This window comes from Peromyscus californicus, unplaced genomic scaffold (genome assembly GCF_007827085.1).
Source record: "Peromyscus californicus insignis strain IS unplaced genomic scaffold, ASM782708v3 Scaffold_21__1_contigs__length_65335640, whole genome shotgun sequence".
Lineage (NCBI taxonomy): Eukaryota > Metazoa > Chordata > Mammalia > Rodentia > Cricetidae > Peromyscus > Peromyscus californicus.
This window is the reverse complement of record NW_026294514.1, coordinates 24,487,339-24,513,832: the sequence shown is the minus strand read 5'-3', so window position 1 is coordinate 24,513,832 and position 26,494 is coordinate 24,487,339. Positions and strand designations below refer to the sequence as shown.

The window sequence follows — 26,494 nt, the reverse complement described above, 5'->3', positions numbered from 1 at the left end:
CATGCTAAGGATTTTCTTTTTTCAAATAACTTATTTTTTATTCAGTATCTTAAAAATTACATTTTGCTGATTTTTTTTTTTCTATTGGAGTGTTCAAAGTCCTATCAGGTTTTATCCTAGGTTGTCACACGGGGCCTCATGGGTGCTGAAGCCCTTTCTCAGAGGGTCTGGAATGAAGAAGGCCAAATGCAATTGTGTTTATTGGCTGGAAGGTGGCAGATCAGCAGACCTTCCAGTCAGGTACAACATGATGGGAGGTTCCTGTGAAGGGAAGCAGGGGCAGTCCTCTAGGCCTCTTAGACAATGCTTATGAAATGACTGGAAAGGATGGCTTTATATCTTTCCCAGTTTTAATTATGTCTTTAAAAATGTAACTAAGAACAAAATTTGCTTGAAAACTACCACAGTAAAATTTTACTTTAATAAATCATCATCATCATCATCATTATCATCATCATTATTATTATTTTGTTTTTTTTGAGAACAGGGTTTCTCTGTGTAGTTTTGGTGCCTGTCCTGGATCTTACTCTGTAGACCAGGCTGGCCTCAAACTCACAGAGATCTTCCTGGCTCTGCCTTCCGAGTGCTGGGATTAAAGGCATGTGCCACCACTGCCTGGCCTGCCTTTACTTTAATAAATTATTACAAATATACTTTGGAGACCCATTTCCCTGCCTGTATTATTTTATTTGTATTTGAGTATGTACTTGCTTGCAGATGATGCTTTGGATCTGTTGGTCTCATTTACTCTTATCCTGGAGTTGCTTAACAAAAAGAACCAGCATGTGTGTGATCAGAAGGCCTTCTACTCATTATGACAACAGGACCCTCTGTCCCAATCTGTTAAGAAAATATAATACCCTTAATGAGTAAGTCACTATGTTCCGAGTCCAAATTTTCTTTTCTACGATTTAATATATCTCTTCATTGGAATAAAGATTAATTTCTTTCACCTGGAAATAGAAAACCACCCCATAGGTTGGGTTCTGACCTGTTTTGAAAGAAACACAGTGGAAACGTGTGGATTCTATCATTACTGTAACATCTATAAATGTCACCACGCCAGCTTTACAAATGCCTCCTGGCCTAATGGTGTCAAGTGGAGAGTGCTTCATTACAATAAAGACTGACATTTCTGTTTTCACCAACATAATAAACAGAACAGATCAGCTGTCTAAGCAGTGCCAGTGAGCACCATGCTCCTGAGTTTATTATGGAAATAGACAGAAATCCTGCTAAAGTATAAGTGGAGTAGAAAGGGAGGCTGGTGGGAGAACACTGCCAAGTTCTAGGCCACGGAAATGAGCGAAGAGACGATGAAATGGAAGATAGGGAGAGAAAGAGAAATAGGGTTGTGGAAAGCAAAGAGGGAAGACTAGGAAACAAGGGAAAGAAGTCAAAGAAGGAAATTAGATGCAATGATGAAAGAAGACAAGAGGAAATGAAATGAGAGAGAATGAATGAATGAATGAATGAATGAATGAATGAGGAAGGCTCACCTTCCCAGAGCACACCAAACTACAGTCCTCAGGCCACATCTAGCCAACTGCTCGCCTTTGTGAATGAAGTTTTTGTGCGACACAAGGGAGCTCACTGAGCTACACATCGTCTGTAGCTTCTTTCAAATGAAAACTTGCAGGCTGAAGTAATTGTGATGGTGTGGGTACAGTCTACGCAGCTAAAACGTTTCCTATCTGAGTAAAGGACCACCATCTAATGCTGTGTTGAGTGTGTGCCAGAACTACCTAAAGTGATTGTGAGCACAGATTGCTGAACCAGCCTTCCTGAGGAGCACTAAGTAGAACTTTTGAGTTGGGAGCAGAGCTAAGGCCTCTCCTTTCCTTGTTGGTGGAAACTGAACCCAGGGTGTCATCTGTATGCAAAGCAGGTGTCCTGTCACCGCGCTGCGTTCCCTGAAATGTTCGTTTCTGACAAGGTCCCAGGTGATGCTGCTGAGGCTGTGGTCCACACATTGCTTTAATCTTCACGTTATGTCTCACGAATGGTGCTCTGAAGAGGATTTTTGTGTAGTGGGAAAGGGAAAGAAAAATTGGTCTTTCTGGTCAGTAATCATAGATGTACGGGCTGACATCACTAACCAAAATACGTGCTGCTCAAAACTCTTAGATCTGAGTCTTCTTGTGATTCCAGTTTTACTGAATTTGATTTAGTTTGGATTCATTTCTAAAGTTGTCCTACGGTTGGGGCTAGATTCAACCTCCCGAGCCAACGTTGAGATGTGTTGAAGTTATAATGGGACCGTGTCAGCAATGTGGACTTTATCCATTTTAAGGAAATAACTCTGCCACCCAGGGCTGCTCACTCACTGTCTTTGTCTGGTGCTGCAGGGAGACTGAGCTACTGGTGACTTGGCATTTTCATTACGGTCCTCCATTTCTCCACGTTCAGACTGCTGTGTTAGGGACAGATTAGCGCCCCCCCCCTCCTTCCCCTCTCCCCGTCCTCCCTCCCTTACAGCTTTTCATCCAGTGATGAACTTAGTCATTTTCCTGAGTGTGGAATCTGCGTATCAGGATACCAAGGGTTTTATCCTGCCTGGCATCCTGAGATCTGAGTTTACCTGCCAGTTTGCTGCGGTTTGGTTTGCATAGTCATGGACTTCCTCTACGTGATTCCTTAAGCCTGAGCTCTGGTTGAGGAGACGGTCATTAAATTGTTAGGATAAACTATGCACGCAGCTTAGAAGTTCTGTGAAAGAGAGGGAGCGATTTCTCTTTTCCCTGTACCCTGGCATTTAGGGCTATAAAAGGAAACATAATTTTAGAAGCAGAACACGACAGAGACACCTTTAGAGTAGAGTAAGTTCAAGTTAAAATTAGCCACTCTTTAGAACTCGTGGCTGTTTGTGGATGCATGGCTCTGAGGAGTTACTTCCTTGAACAGATAACCGAGATCGGTGGAAGACAGAAAAATCCATTTTCCTTTCACAAGAAAGCAACAAGAGTTTAATCTTTCTTGATTCTTATTTGTCAGCTTTAGAGAGGTTCCATGTTCTGGAAAAAGGTGATATGTAAGAGAAAAGAAATTATGGCTATGAAGTAAAGATGAGTGCAACATGCGTGTTGCGTGCCTAGCACAGTACACAGGGCCCAGGAGGTGCTCAGTCCAGCAGCATTATGCTCCTGCAGTAGGGCCCCTCACCATGGTGAGTGCACAGACCTGAGTGCAAAGATGAAGAAGGCCAAGCGCTTCCTGGAGGCAGCACACACTTGGGCGAAAGGGAACCAATTCTTCGTTTGCATGGTTCCATGATGACAGCTTGAATATCACTTATCAAAGGTCTCGGCACAGGGTTGCCATCTCTACTTTTGATGCTCTGGGAGCTTTTTTTTTTTTTTTTTTTTTTTTTTTTAAAGAAAGCCTGTGATGAGCTTTCCTACAAAGTAGGTTCATCCTTTTTATGAGATTGAAGACTGTTGTGAGTTTATGCTCTTTTGGATTCTTCTCAATCAAATTGGCAAGTTAAAATCAGTTCCAGGAAGGTAAAATCAAATGCAAAGCACCCTTTTCCCCATGACATCGTTCCCCGTTTCCCTTCTCTTCAGGTTGTAGAATGAACGGCCTTTGTGTACTTCTGTTGATGATAGCACTGCCCCTCTCAACCACCCTGTCATACTGATAAGTGGGACAGAGCAACGGAGCCTGCTGGTCCTTCTACTCCTGTTCACTCACTTCCTCTCTGCTCCTTTTGTAAAATTTATTGTATTTTATGTGTATAGGTGTTAGGCCTGTATGTATATGCCTGTGTACCATATGTGTGCAATGCCCATGGAGAAGGCCAAAAGAGGGTAGTGAATCCCATGTAACTGGAGTTGCAGCCACTTGAGAATTGTCCTGTGGGTGCTGGCCATTGCTCCCAGGTCCTCTGGAAGATCAGCTAGTGCTCTAACCACTGAGCCATCTCTCCAGTCCCTAAGGCCCCTTTCAAATCGGTGTCTGTGTATGCTTGAGACAGAGTGGGAACACGCCCATTGGCAGAATCTTATTCTGAGTGAGCAGCTACATCTGGGATCTATGTAAGAAGGCAGATGACCAGTAATAGTGAACATGCACTGTAGATGTGCGAAGGTCTTGCAGGAAGTTCACGGAGGCAGAAGTCCACTATAGAGGGAAAGGTGAGAAAGACTAAGAGTCAACTTGATTGGTCTCTTGTAGCAGGTTCCCTGAGGAAGACACAGACGGGCATTGTCAGTTCACTTGAGTTCACAGTTGGGTTTGATAGAAGGAGTCTTCGTTGTGTGGGCAACTGGGCCTGCTTCCATGGTGCTATTGGGTAGCTGGGTGGGCTCAAGTGTTCTCGAAGCTCTCCTGAGTTCCAAAGCCTTCAAGACTACCAATATTGGTTTGTAAACTATTGGTGTTTGTTTCTGCATCATTTCTTTATGTGTACTAGAATAAATAATTATCAACTGAGTTGCTTAGAAATAATTACTTTTCAGTTCTGGAGATCAGAAGTCCAGAATTGGATCCCAGTGTGCTCAAGATCAAGGCGTGAGCAGGCCTTCGTGTCTCTCAGGCTGTGGGAGAAGAACTGGTTTTCTGGCCTTTTCTATAGGCAGCTCACTCCTGGACTCTTCACCTTCAAGGTCAACAGCACAGCTTTTCCAAAAATCTCCTTTTTTACCCTCTTGCTTTCCTTCCGGGCAGCTTTTCTATGCTGCCTTCTGTTGTTTCCAGTTCTTTCTTCCCGCTGGTCTGTCTTTAGGTCATTTAGATCACATTTCTCCACATCACCTTCTCTGCTCTCTTATTAATGCATGGCCATGGTGAGCTCACCATGGAGTTCATTGCCTTCTCTTTAAAATGAAAACAGACTTGCGCCGACACCCCTTTAAAGCAGATTCATGAGGAGATTAAGGCTTTGTTTTCTAGTCTCCAGTTCGGAATTTCCCTTATTATTATAAAATCTGTCTTTTTTTGAAGTTCATTGTCTCCCGTCTTTTCCCACAGGAGGAATCTAGCATTTTAATATCAAGCCTAACTGTGAAAGGACTTGTATTCTACAGCTGGCCAACTGCCTTGCCAGCCAGCACATTTTATAAAGCAGTTGTTAAAAATCAACCCTTCACCCTTCACCACCGCAGCTCATGGCTAATTTGTTGAGGGGAGGGGGGATCTGCATATTCATTCATGTCACTTACTTTTGTTTTTATTACTTTACAAAGAATTAAGATTCCTTATGACATTTTTCAAACGAGATTTGTTTTTATTATTTCTCTTCTCTCGCTTCTTCTCCCTCCCTCGTACCCTGCCCCCAACAGCATCATTTCTACTTTCAGAATGCATATGCCTTTTGCTCCTCCCTCTCAACAAACTTAGTCCCCTCTCATGGTCTCCTATCTAGTTTCATGGTCATTACATGCTCTTATAACCTCTCATTGACATATATACAAACATTCAAAGTTAGGATCCACATATAAAATATAGCATGTGTGTTTTGTCTCTCTGAGACAGGGCAATTTCACCTAATGAAAGACTTTCCAGTTCCATCCATTTTTCTGCAAATTTCATTTTTATTAACAGCTGAATAAAGTTACTTTGTGCATATAAACTACATTATCCTTATCCATTTTTCTGTTGATGGGCATCTAGGCTGGTTCCATGTCCTTGCTATTATGAATAGTACAACAATAAACATGGGTGTGCAAGTATCTTTGTGGTAGGATATAGAGTCCTTTGGGTACATGTCCAAGAGTGGTATAACTGGGTAATGCGTAGCTGAAGTTTTCTTGTGTCCCGCCCAGCCCCGAGGTTCCGCAGCCACTTATAAAATAATCACTCAGAGGCTTATATTAATTACCAACTGTATGGCCTATGGCAGGCTTCTTGCTAACTAGCTCTTTCATCTTAAATTAACCCATTTCTATTTATCTATGCATCACCACGTGTTCCTTGGCTTTACCCACGTCCCATTACATGTTGCTCCTTGGATGATGGTTTGGCGTCTCCCCTTACTCTGCTTTCTCCTCTCACTGTCTCTCTTGGATTTTCCCTCCTGGCTCCATCCTGCCCGGCCATAGGCCAATGCAGCTTTATTTAATCAACCAATCAGAGCAACACATATTCACAGCATACAGAAAGACATACCACAGCAGAGTAGTGCTGTAGTTCTAGTTTTCATGTTTTGAGGAACCTCCATACTGATTTCACACTAGTTTACAGTCCCACCAGCAGCAGATGAGGTCCTTCTCTTTCCACATACTTACCAGTACTTGTTATTATTTGTTTTCTTGACAGTAGTCATTCTGATTTAGGTAAGAGATGGTCACAAAGGGATTTTAATCTGCATTCCTTGACAGCTAAAGAAATATATATATACACATGCATATATACACACACACATATATATACACACATACATATATATATATACACACACATACATATATACACACACATATACATACATACATATATATATATATATATATATTTGTTAGCTATTTGGGGGCTTTTTTGAGAGCTATCTTTTCATTTCATTAGACATTTGTTGATTGGCAATTTTATGTTTTCAGTCTTTAATTTTTGCAGCCCTTTACATCTTCTATGTATTAACCCCCTCTCTGAGGTGTAGTTGGCAAAGACTTTTCTCCCACTCTGTAATCTGTCTGTCAACTCGGCTGATAATTTTACTCCTGAGTTTTTAAACACAGGGGAAAAGAACATTACATGCAATAATTAAAATGCCAAATTTGAGGAGACTAAAGTATTTCTCAGCATCTGCAAAGCTGGTTGCATCTCTTTTCATTTGATTGCAGAACTAGACTTAGATATTGTGGGAAAGCTAACATACAGTCAGAAAGAAGAAAGGAAATTCACACGAGACTTATCACCCAAATTTAAAAGGCCATAATTTTTTTTTGTCTGATCCATCAGGTTTTAATAATAAGTGATTATGTATTTTAAAGGGCTTTGAATACCCTGTTTGTAATACTTTAAAGTATATAGTTTTCTTATCTGTTCCCTCTGGAATACATTATACACTTTCTCTATATGAATTGGCATGCTCAATGGTTACATAATCTTTTTTCATATGGACATACAGATTTATTTCAAACACTCTAACAGATGTTCTTGAAGCTACCTTCAAGTACTGTTTTAGAGGAGCTGGAATGACTCGATGGTTAGAAACACTTGCTGTTCTTCGAGAAAATCTGAGTTGGGTTCCCAGCACTCACTTCTGGTAACTCCAGCTCCTGATGTCCCCTTCTGGTTTCTGCAGGTCCCTGCATCCATATGCACATACCCACACACGCAAGCATACTCATACACATAATTAAAAATAGTCGAACGAATCTTTTAAAAAATGAATCTTTAGAATGAACTCTAGGTAGAAGAGTCCATGGGACAGCCAGCATTTTTAAGTCCATTGATTCATTTTAGGACACCTAGAAAAATCAAGTTTAAAAAACAAAAAACAAAACACTCTCTAGGCCAGCGTTATTTGCTGAGTTGGGACTAATTTCGAGGTCCCAGACAGTCTTACTCAAAAGGTAATTTTACAGAATACAGCTGTGGCTGTTCTTCTTTCGCTCCCCAGGTACGCCTGTCACAGTGACGTCATTTTTATTTTTTAATTTCAGGTTACCTCGCACCGCGAAACCTTCCAAGTGCTGGGTTCTTCCCCTTCCTCCAGACCCTCCTGTGCGACACAGACTCCAAGTGCAAAGACACTCCCTACGGGCCACGAGATCTGCTCCGCAGAAAGGGCATTGATGCGGCGCTGTTTAAGGACAGGTAGGGGACTTCACAAGCACGCTGAGTACTTCGCAGAGATCAGTTTCCTTTCCTTATGAAATAACCAGTGTATCCGTCCTAGAAACATGTGAAAGTTTATTTCCTGTACCAGTGGATGTGAAGGTGAGAGAGGAAAGTAAAGTGTAAGTTGAAGTCCCATCGTTATGAAAGACGGAACCCGATCTATTTTGAGTCAGTTACTTAAATTTTCCTTGTTAAGATGGATGGCGGAGGCAGTTTTACCTTCCTCCTCTCAAAGACTCTTTGTCCCTCCTTCCCTGGTCAGTGACACATCGTCCTAAGACTCAATCACAGGCATAAAGCAGATTGCAGGGAACTCAACTCCAGGAAGAATGACACATTTCTATCACCTTATGTGGTCCTTCCAGTTATAATAAAAACCAGGAAGTGCAAACGAGAAAGTCGAAGATCTCAAAGTGCAGAGTAATAATGTTGAAAGTACAGTAATCAAACAATAACCTTTAAATGGGGGTTAATTCGTATCCTGTTTTATGATGGGAGAAGCAGCTGAAGATCTAAGATAGACAATAGAGACCGTTTACAGCATTATCATTTACAGCTTAAGTTTTTCTTCCTGGAAATCTAATCTCAAAGAGATGCCCAGGAGCCTACCTGTCAATAGAACTGCAAACAATATTGTAATTTTGAATCAACTCTGAGATAACACTGTTACAGTTTTTTTTAAAATGTTCACTGAAGAAAAGATTAGAGATATTTGGTTCTCAAACTTGAGTATTAAATTCCTTGGCACATAGCAAAGTTTCTCATTCAATGGTATCAACATGATTTTGGCTATCCTATAAGATGACTGATAATTTTAGAAGATTAATAAATTAAAAACCTTCTTAGCATAAACTGTAAACATGTCAAGAATTGTCATGAGAAACAATGTGGAACACACAATTGTTGCATTGGGTTGGTAATTCTCACTGGTTTTGTTGGTATAGTAAGTTAATCAGGTTTGGTGCTTAAAACAACTCTAATATTCTCAATTGCTTATTAATTTATTCAACAAATAACGATGATGATACTTCCAGAGGCCAGACACCATTCCAAGTGACACAGAGGCAGAGAAGACAAAATCCTTCTGTCCCTTGCATTCTAATGTGTAGAAGGAGAAGCAAAAAGTGGACAATTAATGACTAGCATTGACTTAATAAGTATGTCAGCAAGAACATAAAGTAGGTAGGAAGTAGAAGCTGAGAGCTAGGGATTGAATCTCATAGCAAGAGAAGGCCTCTGCTAGGAAGAACCATTTGGGTAGAAATTGACAAGAGCAAGGAGGAGCAAAAGGTGGTGATATTTTATTTCTGCACCCCAATAAAGCTTGTCTGGGAGATCAGAGGAATAGGACAAGCCACAGCCAACCTTACCTGACCAACTCCTCAGCCTCCAGAGAGAGCTACTTCCTGTATACCCATGCCTCTGTGCCTTTCTGTCTCTGCCCTTTTACTTCCTCTCTCCGCCCAGCTTTCCTCTTTCTGCCCAGCTCCGTCACTTCCTGTCTGTCTGTACAGACCTCCAGACCTTTATGGTTAACTAGTGCTGGGAATTAAAGGCGTGTGCCACCACGCCTGGCTCTGTTCCCAGTGTGGCCTTGAACTCACAGAGATCCAGATAAATCTCTGCCTCCCAAATGCTACCATTCCTGACTTATATGTTAAATATAGTGGCTGGCTTTTTCCCTCTGATCCTCAGATAAGGTTGATCAGGGTGCATAAATAAAATATCACCACAGAACAATGCAGATGTGAACATCTGGAAGGCAGTGTTTCTAGAAGAGCCACAGCAAGTGATGCTGAGATGGGGGAAAGCAAGATCATTTAGAGGAGAGGAAAGTCAACTGATAGAGCTGGACACCTCAAGGGATGGTGAAGAGGCTGACATGACAATCGGTCACATCTGCCGTTTCAAACAGTATTCTGATCTCCAGGTCATTTATCTATTTCACTGCATATTGCTATACATTCAGTATTTTCCTGAACTACCAATTAATTGGAGCTTAATTTAGGAAGTTATATACAATAATAAAATTGTATTAATGGTATTTCTCAGCATGCTATTAACTTTTATGCTTTATACAGCCAGGCAATGAAACCGACACCTGGTTACTGGGTAAACTCCTAAATTGCTTCCCTTTGGTGAAGGAAGACTCACCAGCAAAGCCTCATTAAAACCCCAAACAGTCTCACTCTTCTGTTCTGGGAGAGAGAAAATAAATAACACCTTTGGTGCCATCAAAGGAGGCCCGCGATGTTGCCTTTAATAGATGCTCTTCCGAGAGCTATAATCACACTGCAGTCTCTGCTGTCCGGCCAGTGGTCTAGTGTTTTGATGGGATTTTGAAGTTGGCACTAGTCTTCTGTATCAAATGCATACTACTCTAGGCATTAGCTTCACGATGAAAGGGAAAAAAAAACGCAACAACAACAACAAAAACAAAGATGTTGAACTCAGCATCAGCTATAACAAGCTGTCTGGCAAAAGAGATGGTGGCATTTCTGAGTTTCCTGCTCTCTAGGACAATGGAGAACTTGACACCACAGATCTTACCCTTGTACTTCCTCCAGTGCAGCCTCTAAGAATACATCACACAGTGGGAACCGCTGGCCCATGCCATTGCTCACACAGTCAGTGAAGGGCAAAGATCACCCCCTCAGAGCTCACAGGGTCATTATTTGGAGAAGTGATTCAGCATTCCTGGGGATGCTGGGGAAGGAAGATCTGCCTTTATGGACTCTATCCCTGCTATTGACTGTACTTTTTCATGACCCATGGCTTGTGAATTCATGCCCTTGGTCCTACTGGAAGGCTCCTGAAGAACTGGAAAACTAGCTAATGCAATTTATTCCGGTGTATGTGTGTTAGAAAAATAACTGAGTTTTGAAATGAATCTGAGAACACTGGAAATGTAAGATAAGGAAGTTAGAAGACATACATAGCTGTCCCTGTTCGATTGTAGAGATGAAATAAGATATATAGTTCTTATGTTGTTTTAATTTCAAACTATAGACATTTCAAGTAGAGTTGGTGTTAAAATAAAGGTTAAAATTCATTTCTCTAAGAACAAACCGGAAGGATGCCTCAGCTGTCACATAGGCCAGTTATTCATCCAGACTGAATGCATTGACAACACAAAGTGTGCTCCAGACAACCTAAGCTGCTGCAGATGCAGAGCTGAATTATGCACATTTCACGTTCAACAAGAATTTTGAACCTCAGAGGAAAGAGGCAGAGAGACAAAATAACAGTCAAATGATCACATAATGTGGTAAATGTGATGAATATTTGTTCGCAGCTCTCACTATGCCCAGAACATTAGATATAAATGGTGACTAGTCACACAGCTTCCTTAAACCATGAAGAATATGGAAATCGCTGTTGAATGTATCATTAGACTGGGAGAAGATTTTGGTAGGGAGATGCCAGGAGAGTCCTCTCAGGAGTCTTTGAGGATATATTGTCAAGCTCTGTGGATGAAGTTCAGCTCTTGCCTAGCATGTGCCAAGGTCCTTGGCTTGAGCCTCAATACCACACACACACACACACACACACACACACACACACACACACACACACACACACACACGTCTAGAAAGCTAGATGGAGGCATGGGTTATCCATTGGTGAGATAAGCAAATGGCTTTGCTTTTGATTGTGATTTTCATGAATTTTCTCACCGTGTTACCAAATGAATCCGTCCATTTTGTGTCTAGGTAGAGTCATCTGAATGTTGACACTGTAAAGACATTGATGCCTCCTCCTCTCTATTTCCCATGTTTCCTCTGTCTCTCTCACATTTCCCCATCCACTCAACAGGGGACCTTCAAAGCCTCTTAGGCATCTACTTAATCTAGTTACATATTATAAATCCAGTCTTTCCAATGAATATTAAAACCTTAGGACAGGTCAACATATTAAGGAATTTGTAAATCTTGATCACAACTGATTGATCTAGAAGGGAAAGATTTCAAAGTACAAGCAGGGATTATACCTGAAGCATGGAGGTCAGAATGAAATCAGAGAGATAATTAAAACAATTCAGATTTTTCTGTGAATGGCTTCTGCTCATGGATAGCTAGTAAGGACACCTGTATGGAGTAGCTGGGAATGACTCTGTGGCTGTTAGATTGTCTTGAGTCCTTATCTTTAGTTAAGTCAGTGATGAATGGCAGGTGGAACACGGATCAGACGCAGGCTTACAGCACATTTTCCTTCCAGATGTCACTACATATGATTATGATTCTGAGGAAAAGATGAAAACTACTTATAAAATTGTAACTAACCCTTAGAGATAAAAAAAGAAAGTCAGAATCTTCTTTCTAGGCTGGGCCATACGTCTCTTCCCTAGTAGGAGTGCTTTTCACAGATAGACTTCAGCACAGCACACAGGCAGTACCTGTCCAGGTAGTCATTCCCTCTCACAGGAAACACTGACACCCGGTGTAAGTGCAGAAACCCTATGATGATGTCATATATATATGACATTTCCCAAACGTAGCTGTTGGTAGACATGTCTGAGAAGTCAAATCTATTCTGAGTTAAGTTTTCATCATAACTGAGTGGAATTTTTAATACAAAATATCTCTCTTATTGAGCTCTGCTCCAAAGATTTCTTCATAAATGCCACCGAGGCCAAGTCTCTGGCAAGCTAGAAGAAAAGCCCTCAACCAACGCTGTGGTACTTGTACACATAGCTCAGACCAATGAAAGTCCGTTAAATAAAGCCACAGACCACTTGCTAATGTGAGCTAGACATTCTTGCCTTACTTCCAAGGGTAAATTTTCTCAAATCAGATGGCCCTATGTGTCCAATTCAGAGGCCATCTACGGTTTGTATAGCGCTTTCATATACTCTCAGAGACATCCAACATGAGATAGATTTTAGATGAGTTCATTACACCTTTTCAGAACTCCTGAATAGGAGCTTGAAGTCTCCTAGGTTGGTTCTGGGGAGTGTAAATGGGGATCAGCTCTCCATGAGTAATCACTCAGTTGTCACAGTCTCCTGCAGCGTTTCTCAGCTTTGGCACAGCTGACACTTGGGACAGAGAATTCATTGTTGTGCGGTGTGTTGGAGGGTGTTTAGCGTCATCAGGAGTCTCTGCCTACTAAGCACCAAGCGCATCCTGTCTGCAGCTGTGACAATTGACTATGTCCCCAGTCACTGTATTGTCAAATGCCCTCTGAGGGAGGCAAGTAGAGGCATTCTTGGACAAGAGCCAGTGGAGTAGTTAGTGAAGGAGAATTAGGTAACAAGGACTCAGATTAAGGATGTGAATCTAAGGGCTATGCTCTACAAACATGACCAATGATAGCTCCAATTTAGTGGCCCAGTCATATTTTCTTGTCATCCCCTATTCGTGTCCTTGCTTAGCTCCTCCCACGAATGTATTAAAACTCTTGATTTTTCCTATTGGACTTTCCCATGATGATTATATAGAACAGAAATGTGATGAGTGCTTTTGAGCTAATGATGAGCATGGCTAGTGAGGGGTGTGATTATGTGTCTATGTCTGTGATGCCCACTGCTGGGTATTTCCTTCTCCAATGATGCCTGCAGACTTGGAGGCCTATGATGAGAGTTTCCATAGATACACACTTCACCTATTGCAAGTTCACGTCCCCAGCATGCAGATGAGGGAAATGATGTCTGAGATCTAGGAAGAAACAGAATCAGAATTTCTAGAATTTCCTCTAACTCCAGTGTGCTTGGTTCACATCCCAGTAATACTGCCTCTTTGTTCAGTCAGCTACCAGATCAAAGAGTCCAGGGCTAGGTGGACTGTGTCAGACCCTGGAATGTAGAGGTGAGTGAGACATGGTGCTTGCTCCCCACTATCCAAGATGTCACAACCTAAAACGGAGAAGTTGCTGCATATAAATATGCACAAATCAATTATGTGAGGTAACAGAGAGGGCGTTGTTCCTCTCCTGTAACTCTAATCAAGCTCATTAGAAAGCTCGAAATTCCAACTCAGGAAGACTGGCTTGACTCTTGCCCCCTTTAGTGGTTTGAGTAATAAAATTGTTTGACAGACGTTATGTTTTGACTTATAGTCTTGATATGAAATAAAACTCGGGAGATTTTTCCAGAGGATGAATAGCAAGGTACATATGGTATTCCAACTCTACATTCCCACAGCACAGCTTCCTAAAAGGAAGTGGGCAGGTGTGTCTCTTCCTGGTCTAGGGGAGATCTTCTTAGAACTGGAACCTCCACAGCTCCTTTCTGGAACCTTCGCTTTGCTGATGGCTACAAAGGGAAGGGGCTGCCCTCTCGGCAGAAGCAGAGTCAGGGCCGTTAACCGACAGGAGAAGCTGGGTAGCCTGGCTCTATGTGACAGAAGAAGCCTTGCTTCCCCAAGACCACAGTTTCTTAGCTGCCCACCTTCTTCTCCCTTTCCCCTCTTACTTATTATTCAGTATATTGTTCCTTGCCTCTTCATTGCTATTTTGATCTTCCACATTCTCTTCAGATTCTTTTCCCTGTCCCTGGTACTTAAAATTTTTATGAAGGCCCCCTCTCCCCTCTCTCTCAAAATGTGCTGATACTCAGTGATCTTCCTTAGAGAGTTATAAGCTGGACTGGAAAAAATGTCAAGGAAAAAAAAAGTAAATCCAACTTTCCCCAACTTTCTAACACTTCTTTTTTTTGAGAGAGAAGGAAAAGGTTCAGGTCAGTTCTTATTTTCATTGGAATGGCTTTTCCATCCAAATAGTCAGCATAAGGAATGTAAAAAGATTTAGGGGAATATGGTCATGGTCATGAATAATTCAAAGGTACATTAAGAATGCAGAACTTTTGGAGCAACCACTACATTTTAAGGAGAATATTGGAAAAACACTGGGGAATAGAAACAAATGTTACTTCTTCTCATCATTTTTATAAAAAGAAGCCACCAAAACAAAACCCACCACTGAACGAATTTTTCCAATTATAAATTGCTAAGGTCTGCTTTATAAAACACGAGTCTGGCTGAAACACAATTACAAGTAGAATTTCTTGCCATCTTTATTTATCTTAATTATGCTTTTCATAAACAACTGCACAAAATTCACCAACTTCCTAGAATTCTGAAAATTATCTCAATGTAGGTATTCTGTTTATAGAATAGACAAATCTATTTTAGGCGCTTATTTTTAGTTGTATCTAATTTTCAAGAAAATATAACACTTCCACTTTGGGGATTAGGGATATGGCTCACTGGCCAAATGCTGGCCCGGTGTGTGTGGGGGACCAGCCCTCACCATATTTACCCCAGGGACTCTTGAGGAATGAGGGATAAGAGACTTAGTTAGAAATAGAGGGGAGAGAAACAGAGAAACACAGGATAGACTCGGGTGGGCCTGGATCCTTATCCGCCCGTCCAGAACTTTATTCCAAAGGTCTGTTTATAACAATGCCAAGGGGTGGAGCAAAAGACCTCCCCCTTGCTAGTTACAGTCAAGTAGAGACCCTTATAAACACCTGGTACCCAGGCCCGTGGTCCAATCAACCTCTTATGCAGTCCTGCTGGGTAAAGCCACTAGGAAACCAAGGGGGCTACAACAGGCATGCCTGAAGCCCTAAGCTCAATCCTCACTACTGAAAAAGTGGAAGATACATGTTTTTGTTGTTGTAGTTATTTTTGCATCTTAGTACTAGACCTCAATATAGGGAATGCATTTCAAACGATGATTACTAAATTTGGGAAAATTCAATAATATTTTCTTCCAAAAGCTCGTGTGGTTATATGGCTTGGGATCCCTGGGCTCCACAATACTGTTGTCTCTACATTGTCACATCTGGTGCAATTAGAAATGTGGCTTAATGTTATCCCTTGGTACCCGGTCACCTATAATGGCATCCATCACAGTATGTTCCTGGCACCTGCTAGATCTTATTAAATGTTTATTCTTTTCTTTTTCCTTGAATCTAGCTGTAGTTACTAGTCCCCTTTGAATCAAAATGCCATGCGTAGTTAAATGCAGGAATTTTTTTTTTTAATTAATTGCTGACAAACAAGCAGGATTTGTTTTCTATCTTCAAAACAAAACTCCTGTGTTTAGGATCTGCCAGCTTTTCAACAGGGAAAGAATGCCATAAGGACTGCCGGTCCTTGCTTACGATGCTTTATTCATCATGTAAGTTCCTTTTACAAGATTACAATAATGATGACTACTTTAAAATCTCATCTAGTCTATCATCACTGAGCAAAAGTTTCCCTGGCGGGAAGCCTGATACATTGTACACTGGTGCACTGGCTCGGTGAATCCATCCTTTAACATCTGAGGAAAGAGGTGAAAACTTTGCAAGTCCTTGGGGCCTCTGAGCCAGCTGCATAATACACTGCTTTGTTTAGCTGAAATTAATATGGACAAAGTTAGAGAGCTCTTACTTTTTCCTCCTCTAGTGAAATTCCGAAAAAGTCATCCAACCCGGAGGGGGACAGCAATTTATCACTCCAGAGCACCCAAGTTCCAGAAAGAAGTCACACATCACTGGGTAAGCCAGCTCGCTCCTGGAAGGCTTAGAATAGACCTTTGGAACAGTCAGCAAAAAGATAATCTTTAGAAGGTTTATACATCAGATTTTCAAATAAAGATGGAATGCTTGGATTGCCCTTAAGGGAGGCCAGGACTCCCCGTGGCTGCCTGTGTATGGTAGTAGAATTATGTAAAGTTCTTCAGAATGATTAGCAATTAAGTTCTTACCAAAATGCTCTACAGAAAGAAAAGTGTAGATGTTGAGAATTACACCACATCCCAGAATTGAGTCTGGACTTCACCTGCAGGATGAATGGAACTGGGGTGGACAGAATTTCCAGTAACAAAAATTATTGGCAAGTATTTCAGAGATTTGTCCAAACTTTCCATTTAACAGGTGAAGATTATGAAGCCCAGTGAGCTTAAGTTCCTTGTCTGTTGGAATCTGATTGCTCCTTTAGGGAAAAAGAAGAAGCATATTTCTTTAAATATTTAAAGATTTTAAATTATATTTAAATTTAATAAATTTTTTTTTTTTTGGTTTTTCGAGACAGGGTTTCTCTGTGTAGCTTTGCGCCTTTTTCTGGAACTCACTTGGTAGCCCAGGCTGGCCCCGAACTCACAGAGATCCGCCTGGCTCTGCCTCCCGAGAAATTTAATAAATTTATATGTATATAAAGAATTAAATAAAAATGTGAATATTTGAATATTTAAAACTATGATGGTAAGTAACACTTCCAACCTAATGAAGTGCAGGGTTGATGTCATAGGAACATGCTGGACAGTATTCTAGGAGTTAATGCTATTATGAGTGATCTGTGACTATCTGGTGGAATAGGTCAAGGTATAGCAGAAATGAGCTCACAATCTCACAGTTCAGTAAGCTCTGCTTTGCTCAGTAGCTATAGATTATGCTTCTCCTCCTGGCTAGTAATCTCATAAATAGATTGCTTGAGTCTGGAGGAATCAGATGGTAAATTCTTCAGCCCTATAGGCACTAAAATAAAGGCCCTACTGAAATACATTGTTGGTATCTTTAAATGTTGAGATTTGCTGTCATGAGGATAACAAACACTTGTGCCCAATATTTATAAAAATCAACATCCTTTCTATCAGTGGTATAGATATGAATCTATACTCCTAGTCAAGTAATACTAGGTACTCAGAAATCTCTACCACATTATAAATAGTTTTAGACAAGGCCACTTCGGGAACTTCTTAATTAGAAAATGCTGTAGTCCAAACTAATCGCTTCATCCCATTTATTTGATCTAAAATATCATTCAGAAACCACTTTGGGGAGGAGGGATTTATGATCCTACGCAGGTTTCAGCATCCCAGTTGGGTAATTAAAAAGAGAGACCATTATCACCAGATGTGCACCGACTGATCCTTGGAACAGATGTTGGAGATGATGGATCTATGGAGCTGGTCAGGGTACCTCAGTCCTCTAAGCCTGCACAGAAATGATTCCGTTCATTGGGCAATAATACTGGGGATGAAGTTTAATGACAGACACTGGACTGAATGTAAATGGCATAAAAATGATTGGGGGGAAAAAAGAAGAGTGGACTAAAGCCGTGATGATTTTATGTGGAAAGAAAAGCCTATAATGCCTGCCATTTTGCCAGCATGAAACGTTCATGGGATAGACATATATGAGCACATTCTTGCTGTGGGGCACATGAGGTTACAGAGCATAGCTGTGAAATCCTATGTGACTGTGACCATTTGCAAGTGTGTGTGTGTGTGTGTGTGTGTGTGTGTGTGTGTGTGTGTGTGCATGTACATTTAAAATTCTAATATGTCCTTTCTTCTGTCTTAGCCACATTACCTCCTAGACCAAGCTCTGATTCCGAAGGAATGGGCACAGACATTTTCAATGGCAGCCAAGTGCTCACACACATCCTTGATTTGGAAAAGGTAACTTTCATTTAGATTTGCGACGGACAGATAATGGAGAATTTGAACAAACATGCTTCACGTTGATTGAGGGATCTCCCAAACAGGAAGGGGTTTGCAGTACTTTTCCAATTTAAATACTATCTCAGGCAGGTTCTTTTCTTGGGCACTTTTCAATCATAGTTTCATTTTAAGACATTGCAAATTCCTTAAGGTCTTGGGCATTTATTTACTGCCCTGGTAAGTCCCTTAATTGAACTTATGGTCTTCACTTACTAAGAAGTAATGTAGTATTTTATGTGATTTTTCAATTTTATGAATCAAGGAAATAAAAAACGGAGCTATAACACTCTTTGCGTTTGATGCCTCATCCACACTAATACCTTTGGAAAAATTAGAGCTATGGAAATCTCTCCCCTGAGTAGGAAAATCTTTTTCCTTAACATGTTTTAGAGAGCTTATCTATGGAGTTTTCTGTTTCACAGAGATCATCTACTTTATGATTCTTCTGATTGAAAGATAATAAACAATTTTATAAGAGGTGTGAGCTGTCAGCCTGTAAGCTCGCTCTCTCTCTCTCTCTCTCTCTCTCTCTCTCTCTCTCTCTCTCTCTCTCTCTCTGTGCTTGTGTATGTATGTATGTATGTATGTACGTGTATATAGATATTAGATTTGAACAACTTTAAAGAACAAGTTACTCTGTTATTAACTACACTCTCCATTTCTTACTATCTTTTAGCCACTCTAGCTCATATAGTCAAGCCATCATGGTTTAAATATGGCTGACTTCCATCATCCTGCCTCTTCCTCCCCATCTCCTCTCCCTGTCTTTCTCTCACACATGTCTGTGTAGCAGACTTTTCTTCATTCTGAATCATAAGACATGCCTCTGACATTGATCCGCATTCCAGTAAACCTAGCCACTACTGCTTACTGTGAGCTTATTACTGACCCTTGGGTTACCATTGTGTGCAACAGAGACATCTTATGGAACTGATTCATGTCTTATTAAGGCAAGTCATATAAATAAACAAAAAAAGATGGCCCAAGAATGGATACCACGAAAAGATACCACAATCAACAAGACAAAGCCAGCTCTGCCTGTCTTGTTGGCGATGGAAGTCTTTCTTACTCTGTATAGTCTAGACATTGAAAGGTGATGTTCTATCACTTTTGAGGTTTCTAGCGTCCCCTTGGTGGCCTGGAAGTTCCTCAGCATTCCCAGTTAATTCCAGTTGAAATCCTCCCCTCATAGAGTCTGTGTGCACACAGGGAAAATCTGGTCTAGTCCATTCTACTTTCTTCTTGCTTCCTGGAGAGAATTTGCATCGGATCAGACAATTTCTTTAATGCATAGACTAGAAACACTGTTCTCCTAATTGCCACTTTACTGTCTTGGAACTCCTAAATTCTCTTTTTCACATGGAATGGGATTTTAGAATTTTGTAAGGCAGCACAAAGTCACATATTCCAGAGATATAAGCCCCAAGTGAATTTGGTATGTATGGATACATATTTTTAGAGTAGTCAGAGCAAGGTGGGGATTGAAGAATTGGGGTGACATATTGATTGCCTGTGTCAGCATTCTCCCTGATTCCTTTCTTTCTCTTTGCTGCTTTCTGCAACCCTTGCAGGAACGAGTAGAGAAATCACTTCGAAGTGAGCTTATGTGTAACGTTAATTCAGAGCTGTGGATGAATGACCAGAAAACGTAGCATTTACAGTACCTCCTAGATAGGTGGATCCTGTCTTCTTTCATTATCCTTAGGAGTTGAGTTGCTGGAAAGCAGAGTATAAATTTTGTGATGTCTCTTAAGGGAGAATGAAGTTGGCCTCTTCATCATAGGGTTATATGAGTTAGCTACTGGAAGGAACCCCTTGAGTATTACAATTAAATGTAGTTAATGTTATAAATACATAAACTATTATAGTGATCAGTATTATGATTGAAGGAGTGTTGTATCTGCAATGCATCTGTACCATGGAATACATTGGCCAGTTACGACGATTACATCATGAAAATTATTTCCCACTACTACTTGTAATTATCTTGACTTATCTATTTAAAAAGCATTTTCATGCCCCCCTTTTTTTAATCTTTCTATATGTGAGACTGAAAGGCAACACAAACCATTTCTCCACTTTTGTAAATAAGCACGATTGGTCCTAAGAGGAGGACCTTCTGTTTTCTGAGGTCTTCCAAAGGTTATGACCAATTTTACAAGAAACCGCACAGAGGTAAGGCACCCGAGCTTCTGCTGCTTAAGGTCCAGGAAAAATGAATCTGATTTTTATTCAGAAAGATTTTTGTCAGAAACCATTTGGCACTTTTAGGTCCTCTGGTCAGAGATGATAAGCCGATTCGGTTATACAAATCAAATGTGAGCCATTTACCTCAAAACCATGACGAGGATTTACATCTTCATGTGTACTCTCCCTCCCCAACTCCACATAGGCCAATTGGCTTATTTTATTGTCACTTTCATTATTTCTTTGAAAAGCAGAACTTTAAAAATAGCTGTTGTCAAGATAGGCCGGTTACCTTGAAGATGAAACCTCGTCCTGTTTACATTTTCTAATCTCACTTCTCTGTTCTCCCACATTCTTTTAGCTGTTGACGCAAAACTCAACTTCAGAAGAGATACGCCGAGAGCTGTGTGAGAGCTACCCAGGGTACACTGCAGAGTACGCCTTCTCTTGGCTCACTCTTGGGAAAAATGTTCTTAACAAGTTTTGCCTTTCGAACATGACAATTTTAGAGTCTTCTCTCCAGGAACTAAAATATCAGGTCTCTCAGGTGAGTGCAGATTATATATGTATATTTATCTCCAAAATCTTATGCTTCCATTTTGAAACCCCAACCTGACTCATTATGAATTATTGAGCAAGTCTGTAGCTCCCTTAGACTGGGAAATAGTGCCTGGAATATTTGTAGACCTTTTGCATAATTTCCTCCCACATAAACATTTACACACGGTGTTTAATGTTAAGTAGCAGTTATTCATCATTGAAATGTGCAGGATTGAAATGATTTGATGTTGAATATGAAATACTACGTATGATTAATGTACATACACCTCAGATAAAATATAGCTCGGCTCCACGATGAATAAAGCGTGTTTTCTCTGAGAACTGGGAGTGTGATTACGTAGGAGAGAATGCAAGTTTAATAATTAAACTAGAAGAGTCGTACTCTTGTCAGAAATTAGAAAAATGGCTAATATCTTTTTATTTTTCTCATGACATCAAACTTCACTTGTTAACTTTTGATGAAATCACTTTTCCTTGTCTCTCAATTTTACCATTGGATCCAATGCCATTCTGATAAAAGTTCCCATGACCACTAGTGAAGCTAGTCTTAAGAGATGAAGAAAAAAAAAACAAGAGGCCAATATCTAAATTTAATAAAACCTACATGCAATGAAAAATTTAAAAATTCAGAATTACTCACAAAATTTAAAGACAGGAATAAATAAAGCATGGCTATTTTAACATTTTCCCTTGATTCTCTAAATTATATTGAAAGGAACTTTTAATTTTTTTAAATGTATCTTTTAGTAATCTGGTTCCCATAAGAGCCAGGTTAAGGACAGCATTACAATAGCTCAAATTATAGTGTGAAGCTCTCACCACCCTTGAATTTGTACGATGGTTGGAGATGTATCTCAGTGATAGAATGCTTTCCTCAAATCTCCAGTACTGGGGGAAAAAAAATCTTCCTCAAGTAGAGTATCCCAAGTGTCCAAAACTATACTATTCAAAAATCAATCAAATCAAAATCAACCAAAATTGATCAAAAAGACAAATAGAAGGATCAACTTGACTGGCATGAATGGGTTTTGGAGAGAATTGCTCTGAGTGAGACCATAATGAAGAAATACTTCTGAAAGAGCTAGCTAGACCATATGATTAAAAAGCCATAGTTTTGCTGGTTTGTTGATAGCACAGGTTATGGTCATCAAGTAGATTCACTCGCAGTTAATCATCCATCACAACTAATGTCTATTGCTTTGGAACAGAATCTGGGAACACTTTATTCTACCACATATAAGTCTAATAGTAAGCACTTTGGTGAATGTATTTCTACTTGTGCCATGAATATATCTATAATATACTGCCTTTATTTTTCTACATAAGTTAGTTTTAAGGGATCTCCACCAAAAAATAGACATCCTAGTAAGAGACACGGGGACAATATGCCTGCATCTCCCAGGAAATGTAATAAGAAAAATAAAAAAGCATTACTTAGGGTTGTCTGGACATAGAAAGGAAGCTGCACATATGAATTCACAGTGATTAAAGCAGCATGCATGAGAGTTATGTAAGCACAAGCCAGATCAAATCCAAGCATGGAGAGGAGAGGAGAATGTGAAGTCTCTCTCCGGTCTAGGAAGTATTGACAACTGATGGATGCCGGGAGAAGGAAAATCAGTTTTCTTGAAGAGTAAGGCTCTTGATAAGTTGACACACTACAGGGGAAGGCCACACTTCTGAGAATATACGGACAACACAAATTGGAATTGTTGTGTGAAAAAAAAAGCCAGAAGACACAAAGTTGGGTGGACAGGGAAGGGGTAGTGGATGTGGGAGGTATTGTGGGAGCTGAATATGATCAAAACACGTTGTATTAAGTTCCCAAAGAACTAATAAAATAACATAAAAAGAAAAACATTCAGAAATTAATTTGGTTTTAGACAGTTAACTTTAATTTCTGAATATCTAACTTAGAATATTTTATATCAATATCATTTAAATATGCTAATATCTGGAACTCTAAGGGGAGAAAAACAAAGTCGATGATGTTGAGAGATGTTTGCAGTTTTTCCAAGGAAGAGATGACTTCAAACTGAGTGAAGATTTGGAAAAAAAAAAAACTCGTGAATGTGAAAAATATGGTCTTAAAAAGTATTTTTAGAGACAGTAAACCACACAACTACAAATGTTAAAGTATCATTTCCTTCTCTGTGGTTTGGCTTCTGAAGATGTCGCGTGACCCTGACAACCAGAAGAGAGTGTTCCAGGGACTTGCCCAGGTGCTATCCTTTTTCTCCCAAGTGCAGCAGCAAAGAGAAGTGTGGCAACTTCTGTCGAGTTTTCCAGACGTGTTTCAGAATGACACCTCACTGAGCGCTCTGTTTGGTGTTCTTCGAAAGGCAAACAGGTAAGTTAATGGCATGTTAAATGGAATGCAATTGTTCACAAAGAAGTCTCTAAAAGCAGTTCCTGTGAGAATTACTGTCAGGAAGGTCATTTAAACACTGGGAAAGCGGTCCGTGAGCATCCTACTGCAGATTTGAGCTCTGGAGGGGAATGTGTCAGTAGAGTAAAGAAGAAAGACACATTGTGTTTGCTCATTGAGGTCCGCAGGCATCCATGAGAAGTAAGAGGAGAGCTCACCTCAAAGCTACACATCGTTGTGTGTCCTAGGGTTTCCAAGAATAAGGTACAGAGTAGAACCTACTTGATCAGTAACACCGGATGATTTGGGGACAACCTGAGCTCTATGCACATGTCACTGAACTAACTCAGAATAAAATGTCTTGGTGGGGTTTGCTTTGTACCGTTCAGTACAAAACAGCCCTGTTGGTTAAAGTTTGGTCTAGCCACCTAAATGGGATTGACTTCCCTCATAAATGGTCTTTCTACGTCAACAGATGGTGTCATAGTTAGGGTTTCTACTGCTGCAATGAAGCATTGTGACCAAAAGCAAGTTGGAGAGGAAAGGGTTTATTCAGTTTATGCTTCTACATCACTGTTCATCATTAAAGGAAGTCAGGACAGGAACTCAAACAGGGCAGGAACCTGGAGGCTGGAGCTGATGCAGAGAAGGGTGCTGCTTACTGGCCTGTTGCCCATGGCTTTCTTAGACTGCTTTCTTATAGAAGCCAAGACCACTAGCCTAGGGGATGGCACCACCCACAGTGGGCTGGGCCCTCCCCTATTAATCACTAATTGAGAAAATGCCTTATAGGCTTGCCTGCACCAGATCTCATGGATGCCTTTTCTTAGTTGAGGTTCCCTCCCTTCAGATAACTCCAGTGTGTGTCAAGTTGACACACAAAGAGCACCACATCTTCCAATGAAGAGCAACGCTAGTTTTGCTCTTAGCTTGTTTCTCAATAAAATGGAGGCCTGTTTATATGGTGCCTTAATCTCAACGTTTATTTGTGAAAACTAAAAGTTGAAGGGAAAACAAAAACCTATACAAAGAATGGGTGAGCAAAAAGGTTTGTTAATGGATTTAAAGTCCAGTAAAAATGAATTCTAGAGTCACAACACTGTCATGGAAAAATTCAATACTGTCAACAGAATCTAGACGCAAAAAGCCCTGCTTGAGAAGCTGAGGGAGGAGGGTGTTGAGTTCGAGATCAGCCCGTGCTACATAATAAGGGCTCATCTCCTCTATCAATGCTCATCGATACCACTTCCACTTGGCAAATGTAGATAGTGCTGAATTGAACACTGAAATACGCATTCCTGGTTTTAATGTCTTCAGATAAAGACTCAGAAGAAGGCTTGCTCCATCATATGGCAGCTCTATGATTAATATTTTGAGGAGCTCCTACTGCATTTTCCCATAGAGCTTGCTGCACTGTTTAGGGTTCCTAAAAACAGTGTGACGGGGCTTTGCTTTCTCTCTATCCTTGCCAACACTTCTTGCCTTTTGTTTATTCAATACACATTTGGCCATGTGTTCTCTTGAGAGAAATATCTTTTCAAATCCCTGGCCATTTTTAACTTTCAATACTTCACAGTAGGAATTACTTATATATTTCAGAGGTAAGTCTTTAATGAGATATATGGTTTGTAAATTTCTCCTCCCAATCTGTTCATTGCTTTTACAAGAGAGTGGCATTTGACTTTTATCCAATTAAACTACATTGTTTCCTTAGTGATCTGGTAAATGTCTATCAATTTATATATTTGCTATTTCTAATAAGATATCACGACGGGGTGAGTTTTTGAATACTTGGCATGTGGTAAGGTGACAGGAACGGACAGCTCATCCTTAATTAAAGAATTTAAAACTTGTGCTTAATTTAGTCTTTCGAAAACTTTGAAATAAGTTGGGAACATCTTGAATGTGTGATTTTGCTTTTTCAAAATTCTGTACGTTTAGTGAAATTTAAACATAGTGTAAAGCATCTTAATTAAGAATGCCAATAGTTTGAGGCTGAGGATACGGCTCAGAGGTGAAGAGAACATACTGCTCTTATAGAGGACCTGAGTTTGGTTCCCAGAACCCCCTCAAGCAGTTCACAACCACTTATAACTCCAGTTCCAGGGGCTCCAACACCTTCCTCTGGTCTTCAGGGACATCTTCATTAATGTGCACCTACCCTCTCATACACATAATTAAAAATAAATCTTAAAAAGAGAATACCAACACTTTACGTTTCAACAGCTCTATGTGGCCAGTAGGTAGCATCATAGAGCTGATCGCCCTTTAATTTTATTAGAAAAAATTTAATTCATCTCTACACTAAATTATTCTGTTAAAAATCTTGTTTTCAAGTCTACAGAGATAGCTCGGTGGAAAGAACACTGGCTATGAAAGAATAAAAACCTGAGTTCAAATCCGCAACGTAAACATCTTGACATGGCTGTGCATACCTGAGATCCCATCACTGGGGGAGGAGATTAGAGGACTCCAGCAGTCAGCCTGGCTGAGCTCAGTTTGCTAACAGATCTTGTTTCAGTGCCATAAGGTAGAGGTGACAGAGGAAGACATCTTAATATCCTCTTCTGGTCCCCATCTCTATGTGCGTGGATATGTGCAATTGCAAACTCACACACAGGTCCCCTCATTTTGTCTCTTACACACACACACACACTGCACTATACACACAATCATCTGCACAGAAGAAATACCTTCTAAGAACAATATGTAAATGATGAAATTTTACATTTTTAGTTAAATAGAAGTCTGTGTCAAAATTAATTTTGTTTCTCCTAGCTTTTTGAAATGTGATTATTAGAAAATTTAAAATTAAATATCTCAGATTTTTTATTGGAATACCATTTTAAAGCAAAATATTTATCATTATTATTACTAAATTGACAATGTCGTTAAAAGCCACAATTTTCTCAAATTTTTCATCAAGAAATTATTGTTTCAGTGCCTCATTTTACTCATTGTTGCACAAATTAAAGGGACAAGTGGCCCGGTAGAAAACTTATCTCCTTCTTTTTCCTCTGTTTTTTGAGTTGTAATCTGTATAATAATCTTCAAAATCAGATCGGGTTGTTAAGATTACAACAATAATTAGCAGAAATGAGCAATCTCAGAAGGGTATATGAAAGGCCATACGTGGTTCCCAGCTTTTACGAGGAAAAGGTGTTG

The 26,494-nt window shown here is 40.2% G+C and overlaps 1 protein-coding gene across 2 annotated transcripts in view; it reads left to right on the top strand.

Moving 5' to 3' along the window:
* Nucleotides 1–26,494, top strand: part of Abca12 (ATP binding cassette subfamily A member 12) — a 151,887-nt gene that overhangs the window by 30,754 nt on the left and 94,639 nt on the right. For both annotated transcript variants that reach the window (XM_052749250.1, XM_052749248.1), the window contains exons 3-7: nucleotides 7,605–7,758; nucleotides 16,176–16,267; nucleotides 18,074–18,171; nucleotides 20,762–20,947; nucleotides 23,133–23,311. In XM_052749250.1, the coding sequence (XP_052605210.1) occupies nucleotides 7,605–7,758; nucleotides 16,176–16,267; nucleotides 18,074–18,171; nucleotides 20,762–20,947; nucleotides 23,133–23,311 (709 nt within the window). The remainder of the gene's footprint in view (nucleotides 1–7,604; nucleotides 7,759–16,175; nucleotides 16,268–18,073; nucleotides 18,172–20,761; nucleotides 20,948–23,132; nucleotides 23,312–26,494) is intronic.